Here is a 17,393-nt window from a genome sequence, read left to right as displayed (position 1 = left end):
GAATATTTAATTTTTTTGAAAACTTTTAAAGCCATTTTTTTTATTTGTTTAAGTAATTGATTTAAAGAATAAAAACCATAAAATGCTTTTTTATGGGCAATTTTTTAAAACGAAATATATAGATATTTTTCTATTTTAAGGACCAGTAGGTATGAAATGAACGAAAAACGTTATTTTGATAAAACTGTTTAATTTTTACAAACTATACCGTACATGAAGTAGATATGATGTGTGATAAGTAAATAAATACACATTTAGAAAACTGTTTTCTGTTTTTTTTTACGAATAATCGTCCAGAGTATGTAACCCCAAAGAACGAAATCGTCAAAGTCCGGATCGTCTGCGTTAGCTATAATTTTGGCAATATATTCACAAGTTACGTCAAAATAATAATAAATAATTAGTTATTACTATAGTAATAATTTTAAAGTTCACAAGCACTAAACGTAATATAAACTAATAAAACTGTAAAAACATAAACTGTCAGTGAGCAGGAACACTACACATAGAACTTCACGAAATGGCGGCGAGTATAATCGCTTTGGGCGTTTCGAGAAGTACGGGAAGCAAACATGAATAGAAAGAAACAGCTGTTACCGATCGATAATCCTCAAACGTTCAGTTCAGTTGGCACGTTAGCTAATGCACTAGGCAGCAAAGTGACTTTCTCTGCCATCTAGCGGCAAATTCGACAACTATTAAACTATCTAATGTTGTAAAATGTAGTTCGCGATATAACTCGCTATGGGCCGCTGTACGGACTTTTATGCATGCGAAATAACTCGCTTATGGCGTGCAATGGGTTAAGAAAACGGCGTATGTCACTGGCGGCAATGTATTGCCGCCTGGCACTTTTCAGACGCGATCTGTGGCGGCAATATATTGCCGCCTGGCCCGGAAAGGGTTAAGTCCAGGGTATACACCTGGTATTCATTTACATGTTTCTCAAAAATAAGATTTCTCCACCTTCCACCCTTTACTGATCTATCATTAAATAAAACACAATACCTTGTTCACTTTTTAATTTGAGTACATAAAATATAATGTAAGTCAATAAGCAAGTTTACACATTAATCAAAAAACTCATTCACTCTATAGTGACTCTGTCACATGCTTCAGGTATCTGAATTCAGATTTCAAGATTTCAGACGCTGCACTAAGCGGAAGGTGAACTGAAGCTACTAAATTCATCATTCACATTGATCAACTCTTCCCAACATAGTTACGTTATGTGTAGAAAACTTGGTTACTCCACTATGCTTAGAGATCGTGTCTAAAACATCGTAGTGCACTCAATTGTGCACCTGATGAGACAATGAGAATACCTTTTCACCTAGATTATACTATATTTTGTATTCTGTAGTCTAGGAGTCTCTGATGTCAAAACGATGTCAAAAGTTCATTATGAGCTTCTCCGTTACCAACTTTTTTGTATCCCTTCAGACGGACATGACTTCAGATTGCAGGAGTTAAGTCTGTGACTGCGTAAGATTTTATTTAGGCATTGCAATACTGCACTAAGTGAAAGGTGAACTGGGGCTAAACTCAACATTCTCAATGTAAATGTTTCTATTATTGAATATCTTTAAAAGGCTACTATTGCATAATAAACAACTTGAACATTTTAATTTCATAAACATCAGAATACAGATAACAATATTGTAATAAAATACTGAACCAAACATTTTTAAATTGGGTCATTTTTTTCTGTGCTGTGTTTCAAATTTTAAATCCTTTAAACATTTTATCAAAATGTACCTTCTCAACCAAGTTCCACCTAATCTGATGTGTGAGCAGTGTTCTACCTGATCTGTTGGGTGGCTATATCCTTTCCACCAAATATTGTTCCCTTGTCTCTTCCACACATCTTCCCTCTTGAAAACACTCACACTCATTGCCCTCACACCCAATTTGTCATTTCACCCACCCCTTGGTCTTGTACCCTGTATCGCAACTTAATTAAACTCAGTATAATAATTAGCAACTGAACATACCTTAGCAGAAAATAGATAATCAGCATCAGGAGGGTCTAGAACAGCATCATTCTCTATTAGTGGGTCAACATCTTTGTGCATCACATGGAATGCGCACGGATGATCCAGAATCAAAGGTCTATGAGGTGGGAACACCTCTACCCACTTGAAAGTGCTCAAGAAAAAGTCTGACGGCATGTACATGTTGGTGTAACGCTTTTTTATCTCTATAACATCAGCCTCTGGCCTGGAAATTTAGGTTTAGGTTAGTTTTATTACTAAATTTTCACATGTTAATGACCAAGAATAAACCAGGAAGTAACATATTTGTTTAAATAAATTTAAGTAGACTAATATATTTTACTTTTATTTAAAGCCCATCTGTATTTTTTGAATAAAAAATGCTTTATTCAAAGGTAGATATAATAAAAAATTAAGATTAAACTATTTTAAATCAAACAAACTTTTCTGTTTAGCCATTCAAATCGATATATTAAATAAATTTTGTTTAAGAGTAGAATATTTTATGACAATAAGCAGATACTGTACTAAAACTAAACTGGTTTGTTAGCCTATTAATTGAAAAACTATTATTATTCATGTACAGTTAAAAAGAATCAAACTAAAATGTACACTACTCACATATCAAGATCAATTTTAGGTATCTGGACCATGTAGCGAGGGACAACTCTAGTCTTCCTCCTTCTTGTTGGTGTCTTACTACGTTTGCGGAGTGGAGGGCTTTTCATTCGTTCCTTCTCTTTCTCCTTCTCTTTTTCCTTTTCCTTTTCTTTGTCTTCCCTGCAGAAATCCCTAGGTATTACATTCCAAATCATTTAATTAAAATTAATAATCCTCTCTATATATGTAAATATTTAAATTTTCTTATTGTGGTTCTACATTTAATTTTTGTCACATTGCACTCTACTTATATACAAAGTAAATTACATATGCATAGTGAATTACAAAGCAGAACCTTCCTTGATTGATAATAGTTTATTTTTTTTTTAAGGACAGGCTAATGCCCTTTTAAGTCTAATTCTGTTCATCCCCATGGGACATTGGCCTGTGCAAGGATCTTATCAAACAGAATAAGGAGGAGTGTCACTACAGTAAACAAGGATGGTACTAGCAACAAGTGCTATGGTCAAAGACAGGATTTGAACCTGCACGATCTCAAACTCAGAACCCAAATCTGACATCTTGGGCTTCTAAGCCGTCAACACTCTGCTAAGCCATAATTGACTAAATTATTGCCCTTAAGTTTGAGATGGTGGTTTTTGGGTTGAGTTAATTTGTTCTCAATTTCAGTTTTAAAACTCATTATCACTTTGATTTCCAAGCACTGCAGTTTCTACTACTGTAAGGAGTTCACATGGGAGTAGAGGAGTGGTGTAATTTCGAGCGAATTACTCAAACTATCCATTCCAAAAATAAGATGTTATACTTCCCCACCCCTCTACAGTAGTGCCTGCTAAAGATTGATATTTTAGCCATTTTTAACAGTATAGTTAACGCTTTGAGTGCCACATTTTCCCAAGGCATATGCATAAAGTGCCACGCTGTTTTTTTTGCATATTTGTAAGCTTTTGGGAAAAAAGCTGAGTTGTAAAATAACTACCAAACAGATTGTCATAATTTTGTTGTTGTTCTTTTTCTCATTAAACGTAGAATGATACATATCGTTACAAACAAAATTTTATTTATCAAAATATAAAAATTTCACTATTTATAAAAAAAGTTTTTTACTTTTTTGGAAAAAGTTAAGTTTCGACTTAATTTGAGTGTATACATTATTTTTAAGGTTTTTTTCTTTATACCATGATGATAGCCATAAATTCTAAATAAAACCCATGTGTAAAATAATATTTTAGAATTTAAAAAACATGGCATTATATGTATAAACAAAATGCTGCCCGGTGTACTTCATTTGTCAGAGTATAGAAATTACATAGTAATGGTGTAGTTTTCACAATAATTCTAATAAAAACATCAATAGAACAAAAATAAATATGATTAGTAAATGTAGAGGCAAATACTTGCTAACATATCTACATAAAAGTTTACATTTACTAAATAACAATCCTAATACATTTTCACTGAAAATTCACGTTTTTCACGTGGACACAACTCAAATCACTACATTACTTTTGTAAAGAAATACGGTAAAATACTGTATAAGTTACTATTTTATTTTGTATTTACTCAAATGCTTGGTTATCGGCACATAAACAACAAGAAAGGCCATTACGCAATACAGTACTCGTCCGCTACATCGCGTAACTGGAAGACAAAATCATCGCATAGGTACAAGTATTTCGGTATTATCGCAGCCCACTATTTTTGGACGAGTTTTCCTTATCAGAGATCAAAATAAAAATAGACACACAAATTACCTGACATTTTCGAATAATGAAATGTTGTTCTTTTAGTTTTTGTTTTCATTGATTGTCATAATAACTTGTAAATTCCAAAATAGGTTAAAGAAAGTCTGTTCTTTTAAATTCTGTAATTTTATTTTGTCCCCGATAAGGAAAACTCATCCAAAAATAATGGTCTCTTGATAAGTACCCAAACAACATAAGTTTCACAGATAAAATAGTAGAGAACCAACATAAAATTCGTATTTATTATATAGTTTGGAAGCTACTGAATACAGCTGTCTGGTTATTTGGCCAAAATAATCTTGTACTATATAAAATATTATCAAAATATGAAACGTCTAAATTGGCGACGCTGGCACTTTATGCACTTTTCATACCGTCAAAATTAGCAACGCTGTGGCACTCAAAGGGTTAAACTAGTATATAATGTAATCAGTACTCATAAATTATAAATTATCAAAATTTATTGATAACTATCGTATGTTTAACATAGTGCCTATTTAAATATATAATTATTGTTTAACTAAATTTTCTTATTCACGGTAACTATTACAAAACAGTTGACTTTTGTGTGTATAAACAGGGTGTTTGTTATAACTAGGTAGTCTTAAAAGATTATGTAAAATTCTGAAATATAATATTTTTTTGCTTACGGCCATTTAATAAATCATGTTTATGTTTGTATGTTTATTCAAATACTGTGTGAAGTATGGAAGAAAAACTTGAAGAAATGGAAGGTAAAGAAAAAAAAACATTTAGAGAAAATAGAAAACCTATTGCAACTAAATACAAATGTTGAAGCTCAACTAAATAAAGAGAAGAAACACAAACCATATACGAAGAACATGACCTGAAACTGAGTCAACTAATTGATGGTCACGTAAAAGAATAACAGAGCTTGAAAAAATTATCACTGCTCTGCAAAAGAAAGTGAAAACCCAAGAAACTAAAACTAAATCTTTTAATAACTAAATGACACAAACTTCCCCTTGCACTGAAGTAATTAGAGACAGCCCTACATCTCTCCTACTTGATATGTCACATATAAAAACAAAACTTGACCAAATGGAGATGGCCATTAATATTCTGATTTCAGGAGATGATCACTAAACCTGTATCAAAAAAGAAAATAACATTTTGAAAGAACAAAGCCCATACCTGTCTGCAAGAACTAGCCAAACCTGCCAACAAAACTTTTCCCGGTCGTCCAACAATACAGAATGCCAAGTGCTCTAAACAAGAACGCAGCCCAACTACTTAGAAAAGAGTATGCACTCCTCAATCAACCAGAAGAAGGAAGATAAATATGAAATGAAATGAAATGAAAAATGACTTTATTAGAGGCGAAGTTAGGACTATAAAGTCCTCTCTACCACTTAACCTCATAAAAATTAAACCAACATATATATGAATACATTTATAACTAAAACTTAGTCTATTTATTTACACTATATATTAAATGAATCTTAAAACAATCAAACTATATTAAAACAATCATCAATAATTAGTGTAACTATATACAAATTTACAATAATATCGCAAGACACACACTCGCATTCATTCAACTTGCATGCAATTGCCCTAAGTACCGCACACCAAAGCCGCCAATCGCTATATGTTTACAGTAATGTCTCTCTCTACAAGTAGCAAACGTTGCTAAAAGATCAAATGCCCTTGGACCCCAAAAACCTGCAAACTTAGAGACTAAAATGAAGCTAAGCAACGCCCCACCACTAAACTCAAAGCTGAGGAGAAACGGTGAAGACTATGAGGACTTCTTCCTGAAACACATTGCGTTTTACCTGGAGCACATGACAAAACACTATGGCTACAAACAAAAAGAAAATCAAAACAGTGCACACCCAACCCAAATCCCACAACATAATTTTTTAGACCAGCAACCTCAATCCAAAGAAAGACACAAAATACAACTCTAGAATGCAGTATGGCCCCCTTAAAACTCAATTATCTAGAAACCCAAACACCTGACAGAAAATCACTACTGAAAATTGCACACCAAAACATCAACTGGCAATCCAACAAATTGACATTGTGCATTTTTGTGTGTTTTTTAATATGATTGTAACATTGTTTAATATTATTAATTGTATTGTTAATTGTGTAGTTGTCAATTAGTTTCATAGGTTTAAACTATATGCAATGATGAAATATTGATATACAGTGTGAGTTAAAAGTATAAACTCTTATTAGTTTTTGATGGATAAAAATGGAGTGATAGAACTTGGGACACCTTTCTAGAAAATAGAAGTGAACTTTTTAGTACCATGTTATAACTATGCCCATTTCCCCAAAATGGGATTTGGGGGGTTGTTCCAAAATTTTTAAATGTAAAGGCCCATTAAGATTCACCTCATTTGAAAGGACTTGATAAAAGAAGGAGAACAGTTGAAACTAAAGCTTTCTATCTCAATCCAGTAGAAAAAGGCAGCTCATGTTTGTATCTTCCTGTCTTCACGAAAGTCTTATATACTATATACTTAAACATGGCCAGCTAAATAGAAAAAAACTTTCCTATGTTTTCACAGAATTAAAAAAAGTTAAAAACTGAACCATGTACAGATAGTTTAATATATCATAGTGAAATAATACGGATTAAGTATTATAAAGAAAAACATTTTCCACATCTCAATAAAAAATGTTTCTAAATATTTAAAACATCAGGAATTACCTAGGGCGATCAATACTTCTTCGGTCATCCCTTCGCCGTTTCCTGTCAAAGTCATCATCATCTCTTCGGTTTCTCTTCATAGATCCTTGTCCTCTGTTTCTTCTACTAAAATCACCTCCTCCACTCATCACATCATCAGCTAAAAAATAATAAAATCTCTCAGTATTGTATTAAATTGTAATTATTTAATTTATTTTCAAAATACAAACAACGGATCCTTCAGCCGATGAATAATGGAACCGAATCATGTATAACTTTTAACCCCAGATAAGTGCAAATTTAAGATAGTGCACTTGATTTTGGGTTTGGAAAATATTTCTTTAGATTAAATTCAAATCTCTCTAAGATAATTTCCCTGAATACAGAAAAAAATTGAGTATGATTTCAGTCTACATGAAATTACATGCTGACGTAGATAATTTAGGCAATGTTGTAATCAGGTCCACACAAAAATGGCTGAAGGTAAAATGTGTATTTTGTACACTATATCTGTTCAAAAAAATATCGCAACCTTTGTTATTTTTTAATAATTTATTTATTCATCGATCTCAATTTTCTTCCCTTCAAAGTAATCCCCATTAGATATTATACACTTGTGCCAACGTTTCTTCCAATCATCAAAGCACTTTAAAAAGAAGATTTTTGTGATCTTGTTCAGCTCCTCCTTCGATGCCGTCTTTTTAACTCTTCAATCGTAGCTTACTTACTTACTTGATACTTGATACTTGATGTCTTCGTCTTTGACTGATAAAACCAGATAGACTGTGTCAATTTTGTTTTAAAAACTGTTTGCAATTTGTTCACAACAATTTTGTCAAGTATTTAAAACTATATACACTATTTACAAAGGTTTATGGTGGCAGGACTAGAACAGTGGGTCATCTTCAAGTTCCTTGAGTGCATAGATAGGCCTACTTGTAAGTCTGGACCATATGGCTTCCTTGAACTTAATAGTGTTCATATTTCTGATGCTTTCCGGTAGGCTGGTGTATAGTTTGACCGCTGCTATTGGAAAACTGTTCAACGATTTTGAAAGTCTACATTTTAGGGTGTTTAGGTCTTTTGCATGGCAGGTGTTGTAGCCATGGACATCTTGTCTTCTCCCAAACAGAGATTCATTCTCCTTTACGTATATAAGTGAGTTCATTACATATTGGCCTTGAACCGTTAATACTCTGAGGCGTTTGAAAATAGGCCTACAATGCTCCAGATGGTCTGAAGATGTAATGATGCGTAGCGCCTTTTTTTGGAGAACAAGTATTCTGCTGCATGCTGATGCATGGCCCCAGAGCAGAATACCATAGGCTAGGTGGCTGTGAAAAAGTGCGTGGTACACCGTTACCAGGCACCGCTCTGGTACCACGTTTCTCAGTTTTCTCAGCAAGAAGATAACCCTGGAGAGTTTTGTGCACACTTTGTCTATGTGACAATTCCAATTTAACTTCGGGTCCAGCCAGAAACCGAGTAATTTAACGGCCTCATCACAGTCCTCTATGACATCTCCATTTTTTAGAGTACAGAATATCAGTTGTGTTTTTTCTTCATTTAATTCTAGTTTGTTTGTGGTGAACCACCTCTTGGCATCTGCTAACAAGTCCTCGGCTTCCTGAAGCACGGAATGTATCAGCTTTCCTCTGGACAGGAGCGTAGTGTCATCTGCAAACAGCACTGCCCTGCCTCCCAGTCTTAAATCATTCACAAGAATTAAGAAGAGCAAAGGTCCCAGGATGGAACCTTGTGGTACTCCATGCATGACTTCTCTACTTCCTGAAGTAGCCCCACCAAGCGATACCCTCTGTTGTCTATTTTCGAGATAGCTGGAAATAGTTTTGTGAACTGTTCCTTCGATCCCATAGGAATTTAGCTTGCTAAGTAGTATCTTATGGGGCACACAATCGAATGCTCAGCTCAGATCACAGAGCGCAAGAGCCATTGATTCGCCAGCCTCGAAAGCTTCCATTATCTTTGATGCTATGGCTAATAAGCATAGCGTAACATCCTCTTCAGTTCAGTTCAGGAACAAGAAAAAGTCACAAGGGGCCAGATCTGGGAAATACGGTTGGCTGCGGCATCATTATGTTTTAGCCAAAAAAATCATGCACAAGTAACAATGTGTGAGCAGGGGTATAACCGTAGTGCGAAACCCAATGTTTGTTCTTCCACAAATCCGTGCGTTTCTGGTGAATTGCTTTGTGCATAACTTGCAGATAATATTCCTTATTACAATTTTACCCTGTGGCAAGAACTCATGAAGCACCACACCCATCCAATCGAAAAAAAACTATAAGCATAACTTTCACATTTGATCGAACTTGGCCCGCTTTTTTCGGTCTTGGCTTGTCTGGCAGCTTCCATTGGAATGATTGAGCTTTCTATATCGTAACCATAAACCCATAATTCATCACTGGTTAAGACCCTACGGACAAAATTGGGGTCATCACGGACAGAATCCAACAACTCATTAGCAATGGTAAAGCGCTGCTCTTTTTAGTAGAAATTGATCAATTTGGCACGGCAACCCCACATGCCCAAATCATTGGTAAAAATCGAATGGCAAAAACCAATTGATATGTTTAGGTCCTCTGCAACTTCTCTAATAGTGATTAGACGATTGGCCAATTCTATTTTCTCCACTTAATCAATGTTTACATCTGTGCTAGACGTGCACAGGCATCCGGCACGCTCTCTTCGTCGTTCACATCTTCTCAGCTCTCTGAGAATGTTTTGCACCACCGTTAAACAATGCTTCGGTCCAAGGTAGCTTCTCTATAAACCACAGTCAACATTCAGAATTTAGTTTTAAAAAATTGTATACAAATTATTTGATCCATTTTTTCGAGTAGGCACAAATCGAAGACGAGTTATGACACGTGCAGGCAAATCAGCTGTCAACAATTAAATGAACATTCAATATAGCCGAACTTGTTGTGCATATGTCAGAGACATGTGTACACATGTAACGCCACAATAAAATTAAAAACAGACTATACATCACACGTGGAAATTTAAAAAAATCGTGACTTTTTTAACAGGCCTCGTACATGTATTATTGCTTCAATGGGTGACAAGTTTATTGCTTAAATTTATAGCTTAAGGAAATTATATTGTTTACATTCAACATAATTTTTTAAAATTGTAATATGACTTTTTTGCAAATTACATTTTTTTATTAAGAACATACCACTCTCTGAAGCGATAAATCATGTACATACAGTAAGTTTCACAATTTTTATCTTCAGGCGTTCTTATTTGGGTCTGATTACATAATTGCCCAAATTTCCTACTATCATAAATGTCTATAATTTTATGTGAAATGGACAATTGTTCTTCTTTAGAGATATAATGTTGATTACTCTTATGTTTTATAAAGTAAAACATGGTTAGTCCAAAATATATTTCAAATCTAAGAAATGAAATTTGTTTCTATATTTGTAAAACAAATTATATTTTTTAAACACCACTTTTGCACATCAAAATATTTGTTTTAACCAGGTTTTTGAAGCAAATTGTATGAAGAAAACAAAATTGTAATTTTTGTAAATAAGAATGGCTATACTTATAAGAAATGATTTTATAAAAATCTTTCCTACACATAAAATAGCTAATATTAAGTGAAAATAATTAAATAATTCAATCTATTTTTCTAATATTTTTTAAAAAACTATTTTTTATTGAAAAATAACCTCCTCTAGATATTAACAAATCCCTTGATATTTCACGTACAAATTAATTTCTGCAAAAACCAATATTAAAACAATTTTAACAGGTTGTAATAAAAAAGTTTTACTTCAGCCATTTTTATTGTCATGTTCATATTGCATTAATGTTGTATATAAATAACAGAATACATATGAATACTAGAAAGAATGAATATTGTAGAAATAAACATGTAAAAGGTAAAGAACACAAAAAGAATATTGCAACTTTAATCTAAAAATTCTAATATAAAGATAAAATACATTATTCATTTTTTAGCCTAAGGAAAGCTGATTGATATTGATATATCCCAATATTGAAACAAAAGAAAATGCTTTTTTAGCAGAACCGCTCAGCACTCATACCAGCAGCCAACAATAGCAAATATACAGGGCTTAAGATTCTAATTGGTTTCTTGTAGCAAGATTTCTATAAAAAAATTCTATATGCTTAACTATTGACTAATGAATACTATTGTACATCTGAGATAAGGTAATTAAGTTCAATTTACATGCTATTGATGCAGTCTTTTATATCAAACAATTTTATTGCAGTAAAACATTACAATTTTGCTTTTACATTTCAGGAAAAAACATTTAAGTTTATTGGTTTCACAGGAATTGTAACTTGCTCCATTAACAATTGGTTGAATATATTTCTCTACATGTAATATTAATGAAACTTACATGGAGGAGGAACACTGTTGTACGATGAGCTGAACCGTCCCACTCTACCTCCACCAGAGTGCATAGATTCCGAACCCCTTTCCATCGGCAGAACTTGTATCCTGGTGGCGTTCCACTTGAATGGCATGCTTGCATTATACATAGCCTCCACTAGAACTCTGTCCCCCACTGAAGGATTGGACCCCTTTACACAGCAACTGTTCACAAACATTGTTTCTCTGCACTTTACATGTATTATTTCTAAATATGAACGATTTAGGAATGGTTTATTTTTTTGTCCCTTATGTGATTAAACTAAATATAATGCTCAACTGAGATATCTTGTCATAAGATAAAGCTGTTATTTTTCAATACCATACATATACATTTCTACTGTAAATATTTAGTGTTTTAAACCTTCATAAACAACCAAAAGTCAGCAAAATACAATGTTTTAGACTCAGGACAAAAAACTTGTTTCATAAACAGACATTTTTCTGATACTTTGATGTAAACTTGTTGTGTGATATTTAATCCGTACCAAATCATTAATTTATAGTTTTAAGGTAAAAAAAGACAAGCTGATATAATCAACAATGTTTCCAGGACAAAAAAACAAATTTTCTCCAAAAAATCATGTAATTATTTTTTTGAGAGTTGTTACTTATATTTTCATAACTTACCTGTCCTGATAAATATGGTTTAAAATTTTTTTACATAAAAGACCAATTGGTATGGTTTTGTTCTAATTTTGTGGGTATATCTGAAAACCGTCCATTACAAACACAAGGGTTAACTTTTCACCCCAAAAAATCCTTCCCAATGTAAAGAAAACAGTAATATGTAATAGAAAAAGTGGTCTCTTATTATAGCAAGATTCCAAGTGGCTTACTAAACCACTTACTACCACCACTAACCACATAGTCTGAGTAACGTTTATATATGTGTACTCAATACTTAGGTAGGCTTTTCATCTCCAAAATGACTTAATACAAACAGAAGATAAATTTTAAATTAAGAAGACTTTTGTAATTTGAAGAAAATGTGCTATGTTATGATATCAAAATATTACCTATGTATGCATTTTGAAAATATAGGCTTCTTAGTATTAATATTTTTAGAATACATTCAAAATATTTTTTTCTTCTATATAAGTAACCTTGTATTTACACATAGCTCATATTTTTTTACTTGTATGCGTACAATATTACATAGTACATTATTGTTATTTAGTGTTTATTTTGTATTTCAATTCATTTTTTGATAGTTTTTGCAATAATATTAACTTGAAAAGTTGCATTAAGGAAATTTTCTCACACTTCCTATTATATTATGTATTATTTCCCTTCTAAAGGAATCTTCTCAAAAATAGCCTCTTTTTAGATTCATTAACTGTGTCTCAGAATGTACTTCTTTGAATTATCTGCAAATAAAAGTGTGTCAATCAAAAACATATTTCAAATATTGAGAATGTACTTTCTTTCAATTATCTGCAAATAAGGTGTGCAATCAAAAACATATTTCCAGTACTGTACAATTTGCTGTAAAATTTAGACTATAATAGAAGTTTCACATGAAAAAATTGGAGCATAAGCGTGTAAATACAAAATTTGTTTGTACTTCAAAAGAAAATTTATCTAATAAAATAAGAACGTGCAAACTTAATAATAAATGAATGATTACACTCATAAATTTAAATGTTTGCATCAGAGAATATTGCCAAATTGGGTGCAGAAGACAAAAAAATTTTAAATCAATTTGAATAAAGGTAGTAAAAGTCTAACAGATGTCAAGGTTCTGTGAAGATGTATATAAGAAGTAAAAATGAGTTCCCAAGCTGCTGATATTGATAATCATAATACCACAGATTTACAAAAATTGCTGCAAACTGCAAGGAGTGCGACCTCTTGCATGTCTATTAGATAGATGCTTACAAATTCTATAAAATACAAAGTCAAAGCTTTACGAACTAATATATTTTGATCCAATAAATCCTTGTACATAAGTCTGTGGAATTTCAAAGCATTTGGGAGTGCCGATGGCCGAGCGGTCTAATACGTTGGACTTTGAGTCTGAGTTAGAGATCGCGCAAGTTCGAATCCTGTCCGTGACCGTTGCGCTTTTTATCAGTACCATCGACCTTGTACTGTATCAACTCTCTCTCCATTATTCTGTTTGATAAGATCCTCGCACAGACCAGTGGCCCATGAGAACGGGCAGAATAAGGCTTAAAAGGGGGTCGGCTTCTCCTTTATTTAAAAAAAAAAAAAAGTGAACAGTAAAATAATAAAAACAGTGTATGTCAGCACTAAATGGATGTCGGAAGTTGACACCATTTTTATAATATCCATGTACTTTGGACGTCAGGGTTAACAATGATTAATTAAATTTTAAATTACAGTTTAGTACTAAAGTGCCAAAAACCGGTACTTTTAATTCTTACAGACAAAAAACTTAGTTATTGTTTGTGAAGAATTTGCTTTATATATCTACACACAAAAACAAACGAGCTAAATTTTACTGGAACTCCCGTAATTTTAGCTACATTAGTTAATTTGCAGTTATTGCTCAAACTTAGGATTCTATACTTATCAATCCGAGAGTAGGCAGACGCTTTCCAACCAGACTGTTCTTCGGCTATTGGCACGACATGGTGTCTGATATTTTATCTTATAGTATAATTGAAAAATAGTATTTTTAACGCTGTGCATTTATATTTGGTATATTTGGTATTTGGTATATTTCGTTACAATTTTGCAAGAACTTTACTTAAGAGCGTCCCATTTTCTTGGATCATTTCACAAAATGTGATCGCAGCTTAAATCTGCTTTATTTCCCTCAACACATTAATTATAATATATACTTAGGTTCTCAACTAATTAATTTATATAGCATAATTCAATAAAATAAAGTATCAACAATTTAGTACTTTGATCCAAAATAAATATTTGCATTTAATCTACGTTGGTATTAACAGCAATAGGTTCTGTAATATTAACTACATGACCTGAAGTTAACTATGATATTGAATTATCCGAGATTACTGTCTCCGAATAATTGAGAGTTGATGAATATAGTGAAAAGTAATACTTGCTCCATGTCCTATAGAAACTTAAAACTTCTGGAAACAACAATTATTCATGATTAAATTTACTACTTTAAATTCCCAAAATTAAACTCAAAAGTTCATTTGTGTCTACACAAAAGCTTAATGCATAAAATACTTTTCCCCTGACAGCAAAAAGAAATTGAAATTCATTTTAAAAGCTAAAAATACGGAAAATTATCTCTTTCCACTATGGCGTAACCATGATCCTAGGTTCCTTGAATAGTGGATCAGTTTTCGCACAATCTCTCACCTAGATTGGAAGAACACTTCCTCATCCACAAAGCCAAAATTGTCCTGGACTTTAGTGACGGTGCCAGTGAAGACTCGCTGCTTTGGTGTGCCAGCAGTGTTGGGGGAGCCAGTGGAACCAGCAGAGGATTGGCCAGCTGAGCTATTGGAGAACGGTGAGGCGATGATGCTGCGGGTCGGATAACTGACAGCACCCACCTGGGAATACATCTGTGCAACAAACAGTAATCAGTGTAATATCCAACTTAACAATAACTCTTGGTACACTCTAACCCTTTATAGGTTGCCTAAAATATGTTTAATTCCCTTAACGCTCACTGGTCGAAATATCAACCACTTGGAAAACTTCCTTGTGCACACCCAAAAATGCATTCAGTTTCGTTTACGCACGGTGGTTGATATTTCAACCACTTTCAATTAAGGTAAGTTTGGCTCATACGGATGGGCGAATATAGTCCTTGTCAGCACTAGCCATTCTTGGAATTCCACCTGACATGTTGGGATATGAAATAGACGTGAACGGAACTTGTACTGCACTCTATCGAGATAAACAAAAAAAAGTGGCTCATTCTGCGACCAGCGTGCGTCTAGGAATAGTGACATCAGAGAAAATCCTGTTTGTCATTACGTTTTTAACTGCAGCTGAGTAAAGGTGAGATTTTAATACATTTAAATTATTTAGCATTGGTTGTGATATTTGAGACTTTACATTATGCTTCGTTTTTAAATTATATTAGCCATATAGGCTCTTAAAACAAATTAAATATCACACTAAAAGAATTTTGTCCTAAATTATGGTAATTTTATAATAATTATAAAAAGTTTATCTTTATAGATTTTGAATTGGTGTTATACACTTTTAATGTGGATATTCTCCTCTAGAAGACAAAATTATCAGATAAGACGAATATCTTTGGGCATGCAAGTTATAAACAAAAAATAATGACTTTGCTTGAAAGTTTACATGACATTTTAGAGATAATTTTGTAGTATAAACAAATCATGTTATGGAATAGCCCAGAAATCAAGAAAATAGTTGTTAAAAATCTTTTATTTTCTTTTAGAATCTGTCATAGTCAACTCATTTATTTTGTATAAGTATATTTCAACTGAAAATAGAAAAAAAACCAATGACACAACTACTTTTTTTTTGTGAAAAGCTGGCAGCAGAACTCATTGGGAATTTCCGTAGTAGAACACCAAAAGCTAATACCTCAATAACTGCAAACAAAGTAACTGGTAGAAAGGTAACGAATTTAGACCTTAATAATGTTAGAGAACATTTTCCAATTCCCACTTCTTCTCGTAGATGTGCAAGATGTAATACGAAGGAAAAATGTAAGCGCACAAGTATTGCCTGTGAGAAATGTGATGCAGCCCTGTGTCTATCCTGCTTCGCCCCATTCCACAAGCCCTGGACTATAATTTATATGCATTACTTCTTTTTTAATTAAGATATTTAAGTTTTTAATTAGGTTAGATTAAATGTGTTTTTCATTTCCAAATGACTACGTATTGATTAGGCCTATAAATATGTTTTTCTTCTGAATATTGCTAAATCAAAATATGTTTTGATTTAATATGTATAGTATAATTATTTGGAGTTGTAGATTAAATTTTTTCTATGATAGTTTATATTATTATTAACTTGTAATTTTCTCTTAGCAAAAATTGTTTAAATGTAACATTGTTTACATTTAAAATTTATAATTTTTACCATTGAATTAAATACTTTTCGTTATAATAGTTAGTTTGAATTAAGCTGTTTTATATATATATATATATAAAACAGGGGGGTGGTTATTACTTTTTTTGCTTTAAATAATTAAGGTTTTATGATAATCTTGGTTTATATTGGTTTGGATTACTGTTTTGCTTTAATAATTGATGTTTTTTTTTATAACAATTATGTTTAAAATGAAACTAAGTTTCTGTTTAATGTGATTAACTTTTTGGGTTTAAATAAATAATGTTTATTCATTATTATTTGTACGTTTTTAACCCTATCTATAAGTGGTTGAAATTTTAACCAGTGAGCATGAGGTATTATGCATATACCTGAAAGGTCACTGGTCGAAATATCAACCATAGCCTAAAATATATCAAATAAAAGAAAGGATTTTTAAAATTATTTTTTCCAAGTCTAGATACAACCCCAGTATTAAGTTAAATCAATAAAACATGTTAAATTTGCAAATTTTAGGGGTGTGCACAGAAAGAATTTTGGTGTGGTTGAAATTTCAACCACCGTGCGTCTAGGGATTACAAGTAAAAATAAAGCGTGCACAGAGCAAATAATGAGGTGGTTGAAATATCGACCAGTGAGCGTTAAAGGGTTGTGGAACATTCCTTTCATGAAAATAAAAGTATATTTCTCCTCTATTTATAATGTATATTCAGTTTTTTTTTTTTTTTTTTTTTTTTTTTTTTTTTTTTTTTTTTTTTTTTTTTTTTTCAAGGAAAAGACTAGACCTTAAACATGAGAAAGCATTGATCAGACAGTATCAAAACTAAAATTATTCCTGCCACTAGTAATGACTGATTGAACTACGTTTAATACGAATTTAATCCAAATACATTTAATGCACTTTTTTTTTTTTTTTTTCAAGGAAAAGACTAGACCTTAAA

The 17,393-nt window shown here is 32.4% G+C and overlaps 1 protein-coding gene across 1 annotated transcript in view; it reads right to left on the bottom strand.

Moving 5' to 3' along the window:
• Window positions 1-17,393, bottom strand: part of LOC124362372 (cell division cycle and apoptosis regulator protein 1-like) — an 83,890-nt gene that overhangs the window by 47,107 nt on the left and 19,390 nt on the right. Inside the window, 5 exon segments of the mRNA XM_046816810.1 lie at window positions 1,995-2,220; window positions 2,616-2,774; window positions 7,047-7,185; window positions 11,429-11,625; window positions 14,767-14,975. Of these exon segments, the coding sequence (XP_046672766.1) occupies window positions 1,995-2,220; window positions 2,616-2,774; window positions 7,047-7,185; window positions 11,429-11,625; window positions 14,767-14,975 (930 nt within the window).

Source organism: Homalodisca vitripennis, chromosome 5 (genome assembly GCF_021130785.1).
Source record: "Homalodisca vitripennis isolate AUS2020 chromosome 5, UT_GWSS_2.1, whole genome shotgun sequence".
NCBI classification, from domain to species: Eukaryota; Metazoa; Arthropoda; class Insecta; order Hemiptera; family Cicadellidae; genus Homalodisca; species Homalodisca vitripennis.
Note: the sequence above shows the minus strand (reverse complement) of the source record. Positions and strands in the feature narration are given on the sequence as shown.